Here is a 13,901-nt window from a genome sequence, read left to right as displayed (position 1 = left end):
GATTTAAACTGTTAAAAGTCAGTTCAGTAAGAAGAAGCTAAGGTCAATCTAGAATGTCATTCTTTATTTCTTTTTTCTCAATAGATTTTAGACTGTGTTAGTTAAAAATCCATACCGTGTACGGGTTCTGGGAAGTCGGGGGGGGGGAAGGAGGAGGGGGGGTGGGGGGGTGGAGGGAGGGAGGGGTACACACAACAAAAAAAATTGTACTTCAATGTCTTAATGATTGACAAATGATGACATATTTGTGTTTTTTTTTAAATAAAAATAAAAAAGTTTTGTTTAAAAAAAAAGAAAACTGCAAATATAGTACCACCAGCAGATTTAGAAGAATATTTTTATTCATTAGAATTTTAAAAGGTTTAAATGTATTTGTTAGTCAGGTCAGTTTATTTTTCTCCTCTCCCTATAATCCTGCAGTTTAAGATAAACAACATACTACTACATCTGCTAACTGTAGTTAGCCATACAATTCCCCCTAATTATGATGTAATTCTAACATTAGAAAATACAGTGCTTTTCTATGAACCTCAAGCATCAAACTCATCAGCATTTTCCAATTTTTAAGACATTAATAAACACCATAAATCCATCTTCTGTAACAAAATTTCACATGAATGAAAGCCATGAATCAATATATTAATATGAATGTTAATAAATATATGAAGATTTGCCAGGCAACAAGGTAAGAAAACCTGCCTAACAAATAAATCCCATTACAAAAAAAAGGAGAAAATGAAGCATATTTATTTATTGTAAATTAACAGGAACAAGTTTATTTGCTCACATTTTGTTTGCATGATATTTTTCTTGGCTTTGCTGGAAAAACAAATAAGACTTCCCCTCTGTTTTGATTGCTGCTAAGACAACGTTTATGTATCATTTGAAACTGGTTCTGAATGGATTCATGATGTGAGCAGGGCCATGTGTTTGCTTATTCCTGATCACTTTTTCTACTTAATGTGCTTTTTCCAGGGGTTGGCAAATTAGTGCAGCTCTTTTAACCCCCTGCCCCTGGTCCCTTGCCCATTACTGCGCTGGATCCAGCTAACAAGAACTGAAGTTCAAACCATCTGACCTTATCTATTTGACTTGTAGTCTAAAGATCATTGTGTTAGACTCAGGAATGCCAGAAAATCAAATACCTCAGTGTGGTCCAGCTTATAATATCTTCATATTACAGCCACTCAGCATAAATATAGAATGTAGTACTTTCTCTACATTTTATTGAAAAGCGGTAAATGTTCATTCATAGGAGACTGACAACACTATATGTGCAGAGATATAAAAATAGTTTAGGTGGGTTTATGTATACACTGGCCAGTCTAGGAATATTAACGGAATGGATAAATATATACATATTAACAGCAATAATTAAAGAGGCCACATAGGAAATGAGAGTAAGAAAAAAGGAACACAGAAGATCAAATTGGCAATTATCCAAGGAGGATTATCAAACACGTAACAACTTATTTGACACCCATTCCTGTGCTAACATACAAAGTTGATCTCAGTAGCTAGGAAATATATGCTTCATTTTGTGTAGCAGAAGCTCCTGCACAAATACAATTTAATTTGCAAAGTTATAGTATATTGCATGGAAGTATAACAGTAGGGGCACTAAGGATCAGCAAAATATGACATTTTAGAAGTAGGAAAAACACTAGAATGTTCCATTTCTCCTGGGTTTGACATAATCTAGAGGGGAAACAGAATGTTGTGGAGCTCTCTGGAATGTTTTGTTCCTGAATCACTAGAATGTTGGGTGCCCCTACTGGGTGACTCATATTATAAGAAGCATAGAAAAATATGAACGACACTTAAAAACATTCAAGCTTGTCCCAAGGAGACAATCTACTTTAGGATCATAGTCTTGTCAATTGTCTTCTCTTTCAGTTTCTCCGTAGTTTCTGAAATCTTTCGGCCATATATATTTTTCTGACTCACAATATATGAATCCACAATGTCCCTCACATCACTAGAAATAAGAATACAGAAAAAGTCTGAACATGTGGATTAGGTTGTTTTCAGACCAGCAAAAGGAAATTCTGTTTTAAATAAACAAGGCTAAGCAAATGATGATTTGGAAAATAAAAGTTTTGCTGTCAAAGTTATATATTTGGATTATACCTTGAAGTCTCAAAATATAATCTTACATTATCATCCATAGTCTGCTCTTGTTTAAAACTGTTCTTCAAATTCAAATAGAGTTAGACTAACAAAACATATTCTATTTTTACTATAGATTCTGTGTTGATTAGGTTGTCCTAGTTTTGCCCTCCAAGCTGGATATCGTGACCAACTTATAAATATATAGATAAAAAAACAGTCCTGTAAAAAATGGTTCTACAGACCTTCAGGGAGGAGGATGGTTACTTATTTGGTACAATTCGTTTCCTCATTACAGGAAAAGATGGAGTGAGTTCTCATTAGCAGCTTCCCTGGTGTGCTTTATCATGAGTTTAGCATCTTGACCAAATTAACTACTCCTTAAGGAGCACATTTTATCAGAAGGCTAAACCAGTTTTCTCTTTCTGCCTCAGGGAGCAGAATCAATTAAGTGGTTTCCATGTGTTTTAAGTCAGGAGGTGTCAAACTTGTGGTGTCATGTGACTTCCCCCCCTTCACTAAACTGGGGGTGGGCATGGCCAGCGCGACGCAATTGGCCCACGGGCTGTGAGCTTGATGCCCTTGGTCTAAGTGCTATGGAAATGAGGGAAGGAACAAAAACATTCTATGATGGCATTTTTTAAAAAAATGTAAGATTGTAACATGCTAAAAATAAACCAATTTCTTTAAAATATACTCTACTTTCTTTTTTCCCACCAGCGTCATTATTGAGTTTTTATAAAGCCTAATAAAATGAGAACCCTGCCAATCTCAATACAACCAGTTAAGGAAGCCCAAACCTGAATAAACCTGTAAAGTATGAGAAATTACCAAACATTATTAGGCCTTTTCAGAAGTAAGCCCCATTGCTTTGTCAATATTTGCAATTCTTTGCTGAATTTTACTAAAATCCAGCCTTTCTTACTTTATTTTTACTAAGTTTTTTGAGGGCATCCATCCTTTCGCTCTTTTGAATCCACTGCATATGGCCATAAGTAACCTTTGCACATCTAACAATATACTTCAGTATGATTTCTATTAGCGCTAATACAAAGCAATCCATTGGCGTTTACAATTCAAATAATCCCATTACCTGGAAACAGGCACAGATTTATATAGAGATGTAAAAGAACCAACTTTCACTTCTGCATTTCCTTCACTAAAAAAAGAAATAAAAAAGAAATAATTGTTAAAAAACACCCCTCCATTATTGGGTAATAATTTTATTATGAGCAATAGAACGACATAAAGGAATATTCGAACAGTTGACTTTTCTGGAATGTCTTAGAAGGCCTGGTGTTCAGAAATAAATTAATATAGCTAATAAGTGCAGGGATGGGGCAAAGAGTGATGGACCAGTTGTCTTTCTCAATGCTGCCTGTAGAGAACATCCCTGCATAAATAAGCTTGTTGCCAATACATTTTATTAGTGTGAAGGTGATTTAAATGGAGCCGAATGCCATTTAAATTATATATGTGACAGAAAGCTCACCAGAACTAAAGCAGTGGCAACTTACGGTGACACACTGTAGCAGTTTGGGCACCACAGGGACAATTCTAATCATTGTCTTAGTTGCCTTGAGACTCTAGACTTAAGAACAGAAAAACTTAATCAAGCCTAGAAGATAAATATTTGGCAGTCAGCATTATAAAGCATATTGCTTTGCCGCAAAAATTCAAGCAGGTTTGGGTTGAACACAGGGAAAGTGACATTTTTTGTTCAAAGAACTATTATTTAGGAACAAAAAATCCCTTTCCCCAACTCCAGATTGTAACTCAAGGAAAGGTTGGTTACATATTTTATTTCCTTGCTATTAATCAGTGCTACAAAAACCACACTTCTGAGTTTGAACCTGTTCTGTTCCTAACACTATCTGATTTTTGTGCTTAAGGGCAAAAACATCCATAAATATTTATGGACTATTCCTAAGGTTCATGAAGCATTTAAACCTCTTTCTCTCTCATACAAAAGCTATCAATTCAGAATATTCCATCCCTGCATTTTCTGTTCAGAACAACTGCATGTTGCCTGCAGCCCACATTTTAAGGACCACAGCATAGGCTTTGCATGAGATTTTAGTGGAAACAGACATACCTTTCCTCTTTTGATTTATTGTCTTCTGCTAAGATGTCAATCTGTGGAAATTCAGCTTTCATCATCTGTGGTGTAAGTAAGACGGCAGCCTCTCCTTCAATTGCTCTAAAATTTAAGTTGCCAATTATTTTACTTTTCAAGTAAATGACGGCAATCTTGTGAGCTTTTCATTATGTGCCCACACATAAGCACCTGTTTATATTAAATCCCGGTGTTTGGTACGCAATAGAATTATTCCAAATGAACAGTGGAGAGAAAACTTACTCGTCCACCACATTTTCCTTGTCTTGTTGTGGTAACTCATGCAGAATTGGAGGAGCAACATCTGGAAGTACGTCAGGGTTATAAGGATCAATGCTGTAGAAAGTGGAATCATATTGAGATGTTAACAGAAGCATGTGATAAGGACAATTGAAATTAACCTTACGACTGGCTCTTCCACTTGTACTGGGGCTACACGTCTCCTAATCCATAGAAGTATTGTACTCTAACACAAGTGGATGGTTTCAAGTTGAATATGGATGAACTACAGCACTGATGTAATTTTCCTGGCTTTGATACCTACATCCTTTTTTTCAAATGAAAAATAAATGAAGCATGTCATCATATTCTAATACAATACCAAGCAGTTAAAAAGTAAAAAATATATTACAACAAACAAGAGTTACATTCATTACAGGATCTTCTCTATTACAGGTAGTCCTTGACTTATTGATCACAACTGAACCCAAAATTTCTGTTGCTGAGATATTTGTTGTGAGTTTTGTCCCATTTTACGACCTTTCTTGCCACAGTTGTTAAGGGAATCATTGCAATTGATGTTAGTAACATGCTTATTAAGTGAAACTAATTTTCACCATTGATTTTGCTGATCAAAGGTTACCAAAGGCTTGATCACGTGACCTTGGGACACAGCAATGGTCATGTAAGTATGAACCAGTTGCCAAGCATCTGAATTTTGATTGCACTATCATGCGATCAACATGATCATGCTACAAAGGTCGTAAGTGTGAACACTGGCCATAAGTCACTTTTTTCAGTGCCATTGTAACTGTGAATGGTTGTTAAATCAAGGGCTACCTATATACCCCTAGTCTTCCATACTTTATCTCTGTTTCCTCTTCATGATTTAGAATACATGGTGTCTGACATCACATACTGCTAAGCTCAGGGTTGTTTTAATTATGGTCTGTGGAATAAGCCGCACTGGCTGGTTCACTCACTGTGTTAAGTGTTCAACCATTTTCCCATTTTCCTGAGAAGCAGTCTAAATTTTCTGGTCTCTGAAAACTATTCCTAATGCCTTACATTTTAACTATGTTTCATTTTCTATTAAATATGCCTAGTATAAGCAAACTAAGTAAGCTCCAGAATTTATACCTATAGCTAAATCTGATCCAGGTACTAAATGAAGAACAGTACATTGTTTGCAACTGACTTTAGCTAACAAATTTAAGAACTAAACAACTGAATAGTAGGATACTAAAAATATTCCATATAATCAACTGACATACTGTCTCTAGAAGCAGTATTACTTTACAGCAGAGGCATCAGATTAATCCTCTCTCGATATTTTTGACTTTAACCAAACCTATAAAATATGACAAATATTTTATTTGGGAATATAGAGGATCTAAAACACCCAGAGGGCATTTTTCTTCAAGAAAAACAGCCTGTAAGCATCCAGAAATTTGGGGGAAGGACTTTCTGTTGCTTCTTACAAAGTCAAACACTTCCAACCTTTTTCTATTACTTTGCTGAAACTCTCTTTACCATTTTTAGCAATATTCCAAGTGAAAAAGGGCCACTTTGGCCTAGAGAGTGAAGATGCTTTTAATAAAAATGATAATTATTCTTACCAAAATGGCATTACCAAGCTATTCAGAGGTGGTATGGCCGATAAGGTTGAATTGGTAACTGATGGGAATTTTCTCCAGTTAGTCACACCACGAATCACTTCCTGAAATGATCATAAACATATTAGGAAAAGCTATCCATCATCCCCATCAGCTGTTAAAAGTTCCAGTGACAAATTTTACCCTGTGATGAAGAAACGTCTTTTGTGTAAGTGTAGTGCCGTTTGGGAATTTATTGCAATTTGGAAATTTTGGAAGAGGGCAAATGTGATATTCCATGTTGGTTTCTGTATAGGGCAGGGGTAGCTTGAGATCAAACAGTCCTGGACAAGGATTCTGAAAAGCAAAGAAGAGAAATATTGAAGCAAGAACACCTTTGGGCCAACTGGGGGGGGGGGGGGGCGTGACAAGTAATTGTGGAACAAAAACAAACAAAAGGTTACAGTTATCTTCCATAGTTTTTACATCAAAAAGCACATCAGCATATAAAATCAAACAAACAGATGACATGCTGAGTCTGATAGAAAGACTATTAGCCTGCAATTCTGAAAGCTCTGATTAGCGATCCTGATATTTTTGACTGGGTTCATTTACCATGGTAAAATATAGCTCCTTTTCTACTGTGGGAAAGTAGCCTCTCTGGGTTGTATCTTAGTGGACTATGCAAACCTCACCAACAGGGTTCAAATAAATCATGCTAGAAAACTATTTTATAGTTGGAGGTTGCATTTTTAAAAAGGCTTCCATCCAAGGGCCAAATGATACTTGGCTGCTTATGGAGAGACATCCTTGGAGCGAAAAGGGCTATATATTTTTGCCTGGGAGGAATGGTTTGTTTAGGGAACACTCTTTTAAGGTTTATTTAATCCATGGTTGCATTCTCACAACATGCTAACTCATAAGATAGGATCCACTAATAAGAAGTGTGAAATACGCTCAAAATACTAAGCCAGAACCAAACAACCATGCTTTAGGACAATGTGCAAATCCAATCAACACACTTCAATGGAATTGGGAAACATTCAGGAACGGGAATAAAATCCAAGATTTTGGCAAAAAGTTGTTAATTAATCCTAAATTGGATAGATTATTGTCCAAATATTAAATTTTGTGTGTGTGTGTGTGTGTGCGCGCGCGCACATACATATCAGAGGTGGGTTCCTACCAGTTTTCGTCAAATCTACCGAACCGGTTAGAAGAGGTTCCACCAGTGGACCCGGAAAGCAGGCCACACCTACAGAAGAGGTTCCAAAAAATTTTGAAACCCACCACTGGTGCATATGATCAAGATCAAATGCAACTATTCTAACATTATACAGCAACAATCTTATCTGTGTGTATTCCTCATCCTTTGTTGGTGGGACAAACTGTCCCAGGTTCCTTACTCTGTCTGTTTTACTCACAAAAATTTGAAGTGGATGATGGTTTGGAGGGTGAAGCAAAGCTTCAGGGGCTTTCAGGTTTAAGAGGGAAGTGTCCCATTCTGCAGCCTGTGCAGCTGAGGATTCTTCTTCAGAGGCAGGTATTAGTGGAATCAGCTCTTCCTGAAAAACAGCAGAAAATTATTGCATGAACATAGCATGACCAAAACAACAGATCCGAAAAAGAAAAGTAAAACACAGAACAGACTAATTACCTCTGCACCTGACTTCAGAGTTTGAGAATATTTTGGAACCTTGTAACTAGTGGCTGCTTGATGTACACAGAATGGTTGATATGCCATGCTACTGAAATGCTGGGGTACCTTGATGTAAAACAAAACAAAACAAAAACCAGATATCCTTGACAATCAAATGATATGAACCAAATGGAATTTAAAAAGTATCCTACTCATGATTCACACCACCAGCATATAACTTGCTACAAAATATCTCTTGGTACAGGAAAAGTGTTGTGCCATGGATGCCCGGTGCTTTGAGTTTGAAGCAGCAAAGTTCCTTCATAGGCACATGTGGGCATAGATGCCTCTCTTGTTGGGCTCCTTCAAGAGGTTGCATCTTTTCCTGTACTCACAGTAGCTGTACAGTCCCAAGAATATTCAGGCAGTCCTCAACTTACAACAGTACATTTGGTAACCATTCCAAATTATAATGGCACTGAAAAAAAAGTGACTTGGGACTGTTTTTCACACTTGCGACCCCACGCATCCCCATGGTCATGTAATCAAAACTCAAGACTCTTAGCAGCTGGCATGTATTTATGACAGTTGCAGTGTCCTGAAGACCTTCTGGCGAGCAAAGTCCATGGGGAAGCTACATTCACTTAACAACCATGTTACTAGCAACTGCAGTGGTTCACTTAACAACAGTGGCAAGAAAGTTTGTAAAATGGGGAAAAACTCACTTAACAAATGTCTCACTTAAGAACAGAAATGTTGGGCTTGATTGTGGCCGTACATTGAAGACTGCCTGTGTGCATTTGAACTAAGGGGTACTGATAGGGTGAGAGAGCACCCTTTGGATGGGTACGAAAGCACTCTTGGGGCCTCCTTACTTATAGGTGGCATGATTACTGTGGGAGCCCAGGAGGGGCAGTTTCTTTAAGGAGGCCAACAAGTGATGTTCAGAACCTATATTCAGAACCTTCTGCTCCTCTAAAGTTCCACCCAATTAAAAATGAACTTACTGTCATCTCGGGTTGCAGTAATTGAAATCCTACATACTTGGAGATGCCGAATTGGGTACAGCCACTAAATTAACATTAACTACTGCTTGTATACAATACTTTAATTTGACCACAGAACATGACTTGATCAATTGCAGCTAACCTTTAGATCATAAAAGTGGTGGAGCTGTTTTATTTTCACTGAAGTTTGCTTAAGAGGAACTATGCCCAAAACTTCGGGTGCCTGGAGGGAGAAAAAAAAATAAACAAACCAAGTTGTTATGTGGATATGTGTTTCTGCTCATTTTTTAAAAATCATCAGATTGGAATGTATTTTGTTCATAATGTAGCTTACATATCATATTGTTAGTCATGATTTGTAAAAATAAATTCTGACACATACATTTATTTGGTTCACATATAATACTAGGCTAATGTATGATTACTTCTGTTGCTTACTGTGATGAGAAAATCCACCTATCATAGTTTAGCATTATGTCCAAAACCAATGGTTTGTTGAACAAAAATACTGAAAAGAATCTTGACTCTAAGATGTGTATAAATGCAGCCAAGATTATTTGCAGGAGGATCAAAAGGAAGAAATGTGATCACATCATGGCAGAGCCAGCAAAGAGCCAAAACAAGGACACGGACATTTCTGCCCCAAAGGTGCTTTTCAAAAGGCAACTGGACTTCCTTGATTTTTTTCCTTGAAAACTTTTAGCTTCTCATCCAATAAGCCAGAGTTCCACAACTTTCTTGGCTTTGCGGACGGGGGTGGGGGGTGGGGGGTTAGGATGGTTCTATGCGTGGGTGGGTGAATGTGCAGCTATTTGTGCAAGTGCTCACCTGCTGCTTGTGAGATGGGGGTCCACATGCACATTTGCCTGCCACTTCTGTGGCCTGGTTCTGAAGGGCTGAAGGCCTGGTAGTGGCCCGTAGCCCAGGGGTTTGGGACCCCTGCAATAAGCTTCTTCAGTTCTGACAGAAATTTCAGGAAAAAAAAAACAAGAAAGTCAAGTTGTCTTTCGAAAAGCACCTTTGGGGCAACCATGACCTGGATGATTTAGAATCTACACAGAGACATTTCTACCATTCTCTACCCAGAATAAGAGTCCAGGTAATACAGTAACAGATGGTATACCGCCTCCATTGAGAGTAATCCTGGCTAGGCAGAACTATCCAGACAATGCTACTACTGCAAGGCTGCAAATCTTTTTTAAGGTCCAAGAGGGAAATTGTTCAGCCCTTTATATCTCTTTCCACCTTATCCTATCCTATAAATGGTTTATGAGACTGGATGAGTTGCACATGTTAAACTATTGCTATGTTCGTATATAGTTTATTCAATAAACTATAAATGGCTACCTTCACAAAATGCACTGTGCATAAACTATGGTTTGTAAACTACAATAGCTGGTTCACAGCAAACAAACAAACAGTAGCAAAAAAACCAGTAGATTTTGCCATGGAATATTACATGAACTAAACCAGCAGCTTCTTTTGTTCCAAATCACTGCAAAAAGATTTCAGCCCACTAGCCAGCTAAACAAAAACAAATCAAAACCAAACCAATCCGAAACCCCTTTAAAAGTTAGTATCAGCAGAATCTTGATTTTCATTTTTAAAAAATTCTTCCAACCTGACAGAGAGAGAAAAACCTTTTGAAAAGTAAGCTATTGAGGGGAGCAAGTGTCAGAGATTCATTTTTCCTTCCTCACTTCCTGTTCTCTTTTTCTTCTTGCATGATAAAAATGTCTATTTTTCACCGCCATTCCTTTAACTCTGTTTCAATATACCCCAACCTTTCTTTTTATATTCTATGTATAGTTTGCTTGGTTATAGGGATCCTAGGGTTTTTAAAAATATTTTTGATTATTTGCTTGTTAGCCACCCAGAGTATGTATTTAATATGGATGGCCATATAAATTTTCTAAATAAATAAATTTATGTGCACATTTGGTGAATCAGGTTTAACTTGAACAATGACAATGGCCACATTGGCTCATGTAAGGGGGAAAAATCCAACATCTGTTTTAGGATAATACCTTTAACAGGATTATCTAAAAGGGCAATTGTGAAAAATTAAGAGAACTGAGGTTTAGTGCTCATAATGTTCATAAGCTTGTTTTGACAGCTTCATTGATGCTGGTTAATTGGTGGCTTCAGAAAAAATAGTGTTGAAAGAGGGATTGCATTGTTGTATCTTCCTGGTGGTACTTACCAGTTCATCAGCCCATTGTGGTGGATTGTAAGTAGGGAATTCAAATGGCTGTATTCGAGCTGCAATCAAGGCAAAAGGCATTCTCTTCTCCTCTTCGTTTATAGCAGCGGTGCTGGATGTTTTAAAACTGCTGCATTCTGCCACATGGAGATAGACATGGACAAATGCTAAGATCTGAAGTATAAGAACATTGGATAGGTGACAGAGAAGCATTCTGGTGCTTCATCTACTCATTTACCTCATGACTCCAAGGATGAGGAAGAAGAGGACAAACTATCTTTTCATCTTTACCTTGTGCTCTATCGCTTGATTTTTATGAGTCAAATAGAACAACCTATTTACCCATCCTCTATGGCTTCAATAATTGTGAGTTATGGTCTGGCAACAAAGAAGCGGGGAATGCACTGCAATGAAAAGCCATGGCCCACTTGGCAATGGAAGCCACTTTCATGGAAATGTTTTTCTAATTATTTACATCTAGTAAACTCCATGTTTTCATCACACATTTTACATATTGTGGCAGCACATATTTTCATTGCCACGTATGAAATGACCTGTACTTGTAAAGGAAGCAAAAACTGGCAATGGTTGGGTGATTCTGAGGGTTTACCTGATATCAATCTCTTCTCTTCCTCTTCTTGTTCTTTGTACCGCTTAAATACGTTATGAAGCAAATTTATCACTTTATCTAGCCGAATCTGAATCAGGACCTATAACAATGATTAAGACCCATTCAGTGGTTTTTCAGTAATTCTGTAAAGTGGTGTCTATCTTTGAGATATGTTCAGCTAGGTGCCATCAGTCAGTACAATAAAAAAGTGACACAAGTATATAAAAAGTACATAAAATGTGACAGGCTCAGTTTTTTTCTATTAAAAATATAAATGTTTATACAACATAAATGTTTATAGAACAATCTTGAAAACAGATGAACAAATAATCCGTTGTCATTTAAAAAAAAAAAACTAAGGCACAATAAATAAACACTGAGATATTATAATGATATGTATTTGAGACAACATGCCAAAACATTGTTTTTAACTTTTTGTAAACAAGTCAAAAACTTCAAAATGTTCCTGAAATGATGTAAAATAACTGAAAGCTGATCACCAATGCATTATTGTAATTGCTTAGAATTTGGTTACTACAATACCCAGAATCCCCAGTAACCCTGGTATTTTGCTATGTAGACTATGACTGTGCAAGCTGCAGGTCTAAAATATCTGGAAAGTACCGTATAATGGGGAATAATAGACTAAACCCATTGGGAGTAAATAGACTGCATACCTAGGCTTATCCTAACTGTAACTGAACACTCACATTTCTAAAAAGAAACTTCCAAAATTATAGGGGGAAAAAAGATTCAGCACAAAACTTTCCATAATAAATATTCTGATACTGGTTACTAGACAATTATTAGTCATAATTTGTCAAATTAAACATGGTACACACTCAGTTAAGCTTCATAACTATGATATCGAGATTGAGCCAATTAAAAAGTACAGGGGGAAGTTTTTATCGTCACTTATTTATTTATTTGGGGAAATCAACTATCTCTTGTTAATTTAGCTAAATAGTTACCTCAAAGGTAGCACTATATTGAAAAGTATATTGTTATATTGCAATAGCAGATTAAAACTAGTTAATAGCATGAATTTATTGAAATACAATTTGATCAGCAGAAGAGTATGACCAGTATGGGGAAAATAAATATAATGTCTCACTAAAATCAAGAATTGAATTACGATAATTTTTTAGTTTTTTGATAATAGAATATTATTCTTTGATATGAACGTTATTATAATTGCCTACAGAGTACGTGGAGTGCACAAAACAGTATTAATACTGACTAAACTGAGATTATATATTTCAAATTATTTTAATTTAGCAGAGCATTTGCTTATTGAAAATTGAGACACATTTTTTCTAAACTTGGAAGATTTATCAGTCAACAGATATCTTAAAAATTGAGAGCCAAGTGTTGCGAATGTTAAAGGTTATAATAGCTTTATAATATATATTGGAATTCCTTCATTTTAATGCTCAGACTTTTTGATTTTAATCAGATCTTAGAACTTTTCATACTGAAGCAAAATACAAAGTATGACATTTCTATTTTATGAAAAAATAAAGAGAGAATATTTATACGATCCTATTATATGTACTAAAAGGGGGGGGGCAACAGAAATCCACACAGTTTAGTCCTAAACAAATAACAAATATAGATCCACCCTCTCTATTTCCACTAAATGGAAAGTTTTTCTGGGCTGAAAATACGACAACTCTATGCATGCACGTAAACACTGTGAATCTACAATAACTGCAAAAAGTACAATTTTAAAAAGCGCTCATCTCTTGCTTAGGCAAATTAATTGGGTACCATCTATCTATAGGATCAGAAAAAGGCTGTGCAAAAACGAATAAGTATATCTGCAGCTGGTATCTGCACGGGTGTATTTACCTGCAGCCATTTTGTTTAAGTACCTTTCGTGCAGCTTGTTGGAATCGCTGCTGAATTCTGTGCTTGTGATACCAAGGATTATTAAGCAGAAGGTCGAAAGTAGGCTGAAACCGGGGACGCTTTGGCAGACAAGAAAAGAAAGTTGCAGCAGTAAATGTTCAGAATTTGGAGTTTTAAGCAACGATACCACCAAATTAATGTACTACATTTAATTTAACACTGAAAGATTACATCTCAGCAATCCTGAACTTTGTATCTGCTTTGACATCCAAAGTGGTAAGCAGTAAATGTACAAAAGAAGGGGAGAGCCCTGAAACTTGAACCAGTTCCTTAAGCAGTACCTATTGATAACTACAGGTAGTTCTAATCTAATAACCATTCATTTAGTGGCTGTTTGAAGTTACAATAGCACTGAAAAAAGTGACTTATGGCCGTTTTTCACGTTTACGACTATTGGTAGCATCCCCATGGTCACATGATCAAAATGCTTGGCAACTAGCATATATTTATGACAGTTGCAGTGTCCAAAGGTCAGGTGATCCCCTTTTGCAA

General features: G+C 36.5%; 1 protein-coding gene across 2 annotated transcripts in view; it reads right to left on the bottom strand.

Annotated features, from left to right (window-relative positions):
• Positions 1-731: 731 nt before the first annotated feature.
• CFAP221 (cilia and flagella associated protein 221) overlaps positions 732-13,901 on the bottom strand; it is a 35,698-nt gene continuing 22,528 nt past the window's right edge. For both annotated transcript variants that reach the window (XM_014064793.2, XM_014064800.2), the window contains 12 exons: positions 13,373-13,468; positions 11,499-11,598; positions 10,889-11,025; positions 8,828-8,908; positions 7,697-7,804; positions 7,464-7,604; positions 6,244-6,396; positions 6,064-6,164; positions 4,469-4,561; positions 4,205-4,309; positions 3,203-3,268; positions 732-1,978 (listed from right to left, as the gene is read on the bottom strand). In XM_014064793.2, coding sequence (XP_013920268.2) covers positions 1,855-1,978; positions 3,203-3,268; positions 4,205-4,309; positions 4,469-4,561; positions 6,064-6,164; positions 6,244-6,396; positions 7,464-7,604; positions 7,697-7,804; positions 8,828-8,908; positions 10,889-11,025; positions 11,499-11,598; positions 13,373-13,468 — 1,305 coding nt within the window. In that variant the 3' untranslated portion in view covers positions 732-1,854. The remainder of the gene's footprint in view (positions 1,979-3,202; positions 3,269-4,204; positions 4,310-4,468; positions 4,562-6,063; positions 6,165-6,243; positions 6,397-7,463; positions 7,605-7,696; positions 7,805-8,827; positions 8,909-10,888; positions 11,026-11,498; positions 11,599-13,372; positions 13,469-13,901) is intronic.

The sequence above is a fragment of the Thamnophis sirtalis genome, unplaced genomic scaffold (genome assembly GCF_051295495.1).
Source record: "Thamnophis sirtalis isolate CommonGarterSnake01/CBP01778 unplaced genomic scaffold, rThaSir2_p1.2 scaffold_1, whole genome shotgun sequence".
In the NCBI taxonomy this organism is placed as follows: domain Eukaryota; kingdom Metazoa; phylum Chordata; class Lepidosauria; order Squamata; family Natricidae; genus Thamnophis; species Thamnophis sirtalis.
Note: the sequence above shows the minus strand (reverse complement) of the source record. Positions and strands in the feature narration are given on the sequence as shown.